The sequence below is a fragment of the Cannabis sativa genome, chromosome 6 (genome assembly GCF_029168945.1).
Source record: "Cannabis sativa cultivar Pink pepper isolate KNU-18-1 chromosome 6, ASM2916894v1, whole genome shotgun sequence".
Lineage (NCBI taxonomy): Eukaryota > Viridiplantae > Streptophyta > Magnoliopsida > Rosales > Cannabaceae > Cannabis > Cannabis sativa.
Window position 1 is genome coordinate 50,976,032 of NC_083606.1, and position 4,016 is coordinate 50,980,047.

The 4,016-nt window shown below is 34.5% G+C and overlaps 1 protein-coding gene across 1 annotated transcript; it reads right to left on the reverse strand.

The window, feature by feature from the left end:
• Positions 1–884: 884 nt before the first annotated feature.
• LOC115725671 (hypothetical protein At1g04090) lies at positions 885–3,091 on the reverse strand. Its single transcript, XM_030655255.2, has 2 exons — positions 2,743–3,091; positions 885–2,638 (listed from the first exon to the last, which is right to left on the reverse strand). Exons 1-2 carry the CDS (start codon positions 2,816–2,818, stop codon positions 1,080–1,082), a joined length of 1,635 nt encoding a protein of 544 aa, XP_030511115.1. The 5' UTR covers positions 2,819–3,091; the 3' UTR covers positions 885–1,079.
• Positions 3,092–4,016: the final 925 nt, after the last annotated feature.

Consider the following 4,016-nt stretch of genomic DNA (forward strand, 5'->3'; position numbering starts at 1 on the left):
GATTCTGCATATTAGTTATAATTTTACTTCATTGTTCTTAAGGTTAATTCTGATGTTGCAATCTTTTTAATTTGATTTTATTTAGTTTTTTTGTCAAAAGATTAAAATTAGGCAGTGAATTATTTGACTCATTTTTTTAATGGATTATTTACACCACAAATTGAAATTTCTAACTTTTTTACTTTTTTACTGTGGAGTGGATTTTTTTTCTTCAAAATACTGTGTTTTCTTTTAAAAATACTATGTTGTTCTATAGTTGTTTTTTAGTTGTTCTACTATTATTTTTAGTTGTTTTGTTTTGTGTTCCACTGTTGTTTTATAAAAACACAGTATTTTTGAATTTTTTTTTTCATATGACAGTATTTTTGTAAAAGTTAACCCAAATTCTAGTATTTTTGTAAGTTTTCCTTTTCTTTCAAATCCTAGTCGTGTTTACAATGGAGATAAGTTGAGAAATACCTCTTTTTTGTATCCATTAACCAAAAATACCTTTATATATTATTTAATTAAAATCTATCCACTTTTATGAGTGAATTGTCTAATATATCCTTACCTTCCACTTAAGTGTAGCACATAATTTACATTTATGTAAGGGATATAATATGCACATCGTCTATAAAAGTGAGTATATCTTAAAGAATATGGAAATAAAGGTTAAACTTAAAACAAGTAAAGAAAAGTGGGTATACAATATAATTTTCTCTTTACAATGAGCGAGATGTCCTGATTGAATTGCAGACTATTATTTTAGCTAGTTATTAATAAAATTTCATAATCTATTAAAAAAATAAAAAAAACAAAAAAACCTGCCCATATTTTATATAAAATCATTTAATTCTAAAACGAACTATGACCATAGAGAATAATTTGTATAGATAAAATAATTGGTATACCAACTCAACCACTCATCTTTTACTTTTCTATAAAACAAATAACTTCCCTTTCAAAACTATTAAAATAAATAAAATGTGCAATTATAGATTATTAAATATTCCATAACCGTTAATGACTCAACAATAACACAATAACACACAATCAATATTCAATAATGGTGGAGTTAATAAATAATAATAGTATTCTCATATCACTTCATCTCCGCTCCAACTGCGCTTGAGCTTGGGACCAGTTGGGCCGTCTTCCCCAAAAATTTCACTGGGCAACTTAACATTCCCAGGCAAAGCATTCTGAATCTTCTCCACCTCATCTGCCGAGTCGTAGACAATTCTCGGACCCCATTTCCTCAAATAATTCAGCCATGGCGGCTCAACTATTGCAGACCCCATATACTCACCCGCCACTATTGAAAACCCCTTCTCCGTGTCCATAACAAATTTGCTCTTGGCAGTGTCATTCCTAATCCCAACCTCTCCACCTCCTTGCATAACTGTACCCGGCTTCCTGTACAGCGCGTGACCGTTAAGCGACGCGTAAGCGACTGGTTTATTACCACTGCCGAATTCGAGCTCCGAAGCTTCGACCCATTGACCTTTACTGTGCTGAGACAAGTAGAGAAGCCATAACTCTCCGTTAAAATTGCTGACTCTGAGCGTCAAGTGTTCCCAGTCCCCTATGTGTTCGCCAATTTTACCCAAAGGGATATCAAGAGGCCCCACCTTAGCTCTTGCCGGACCATTAAATGGGAAGAATAACCATATCCCTATGTCGGTAAACGTGGACCCCAATATTGGTTTAGCGTGTAGGTAAACTTGAGCACTACTCAAGTCACCTTTTTTCACTTTCTCTTTTGCATCGTTGTCCACCGGTAAGTCCAGCCAAAACGACCCGTCGTTTGCGCCACCTTGTGGGAGGTTTGAGCCATCCTGTTCGACTTTGATCCCAACGGCTTTGGATGATTGATCTTCTCCCTTTTGGTATAAAAGTGCTCCGTTATCAAAATACCAGTTTACTGAAGAAGGGAGGAACTTCTCGTCCGGATGAAAGTAGATCAAAGGAGCGTAAGCTCGAAACAGAGCCTTTACTTGCTCCAAATTAGGCATATATGAATTCTTGTTAGGATTCACATTCTTCAAACAAGCCAAAGTTGAAGTTATAGTACTTCCACTGTTTCTAACAGTGAATGTACCGACTCTCACTCCAGGCAATTCAATTCCTCTGTTCGTCGGGCGAAGACTATAGATATCAAAACCATCAGCTTCATCGATGGTTGGTGCCTTTTTCTGTGCCCAGATCCATGTCTCCTCCTCGCAGGGCTCGGTAAGGTCGGAGCGCACACAACGGACCTTGTCAAGGGGAGGTTTTTGTGGGGTGTTGGTGACAACCATGCCGGCGGCTTTGTAGCCCTCTGGTGGAGTTGGAAGCCATATGTAGCCATTGCCATCGCCCTTGACTTTGCGAGAAGCGCTGCTCCAAATGAGAGTGTAGTCAATTGGTTGAGCTAAAGCTGATGATGAACCATTGCTGTCTTTTACAGCTAGTGCCCATCCGAAGAGGGGTTTGTTGTTGGGCTGGCTGTAAAATCCTAACAAGTGGAAGCCTTCTGGAATTGGTGAGGGTTCGTAGAAGGTTGCCCCAAGATTATCTGGTCCTCCCTTAGTGGCTGACCAAACTTTGTTAAAACTTGTTATTTGACAAACTTCTAGCTCTCCCAAATCTATGGTTCCTTTAGCAAAACCTTCACCTGTAAAATATATTCATGATCACCATTCAACTAAAAATATACAATTTCAAACATAATTATACTACATGTACACAAACACATATTGACGGAATATAAATATATACCTGGTGGCCAAGAGGGTAGAGGCGATGAAAGCTTGAAGACGGTTTTAATAGGCAGAGTAGAGGAAGAATTTCCCATTTTTGGTTAGGTTACTATAGATGAAGTAAAAACACAAATAGGTATGTAAAACAATGAGTGGGTTGTGTCTATTTTTTTTGTCTATCCAACAAAATGGGACAATTAAAACTTAAGAACCAGATTCAACTTTCGTTTAGTAGATATACACCAATGGGTTTAGCTGAGTAGATGGGCTACATATTTATGTAAATAAATTTATAATCCATTATAGTCGCTAAGTATAAAACATTATTTAAAGTATTCAAACGCTATGATAATGACCTGGCCAGGCTTATTTCGTTGGCTTTTTGACATTTTAAACGTATTATTATTAGTATCATTCTTGTATAGGGTACGTGGTGGTCCACAACAAGATGGAGAATCCGATAAACTTGAATCACAATTCAGAAGTTTTATTTGTTTAATATTGCAAAAATATTTAACACATGATTTTGAGATGTAATGTTGGTTAGGTGATATATAGGAATACAAATTATTTTGCACCTGTACTAATCATATTTTGTCAAAAACATAAAGTAAGTCGTTGACTATTGTTGTTTTTATCATATAATTGCGCAACTACTCATATTTTATCGTGTTTCGTCGGATTACATATTCTTTAATATTAATTAACATTGATTACAAGAGTTTTACCAAGTCCCCTATGTTATTTCACATTCCTATACTTTCTTCTTTTAATAAACATGTTTGATATTTTTTAAGTAAGCCTACGTAATAAGTAGATGTGTGAAAAAAAAAAATACTGCGGACAAAGTGCATGTATGTTACGGTAATCCTTGTTTTTGTTTTCTCATAAAAACAAAACCAAAACAAATTTTTTTTGCTGTTTTTTGACTTGTGTCGTCTTAGTCATTATTTGTTATATCTCGATTCTCAACTTGAACATTGTGTACTGCATTTGCTTCTGCTCTAACCTTCGAAACTCCGAATATCATAATCATCTTGCCTTGGTACATATAATTGTGCTTATATTTAAACATTTTTAATTTAAAATATTTTAAACGTGTTTTTCTGCTTTGCTGATCTGTTTTTTTTTTTCTTTCCAAGTTTTCTATTATATTCTTGTTGTTGTCTAGTCATACTTAGTTTACTTTGTAATATTAAATCATTAATTATATTAATTATTGTTATAAAATAAATTGCACTTTCTGTGAAATTTCATTGCCAAAAAATAAAACTATTTGTGAAATTTGAAAAA

Bases quoted from the DNA above. Each gene is read 5' to 3' on its own strand.
- LOC115725671 (XM_030655255.2), bottom strand. From the start codon at position 2,818: ATGGGAAATTCTTCCTCTACTCTGCCTATTAAAACCGTCTTCAAGCTT. The intron at 2,639-2,742 runs GTATATATTTAT...TATATTTTACAG, and splicing joins TCTACCCTCTTGGCCACCAG to GTGAAGGTTTTGCTAAAGGA.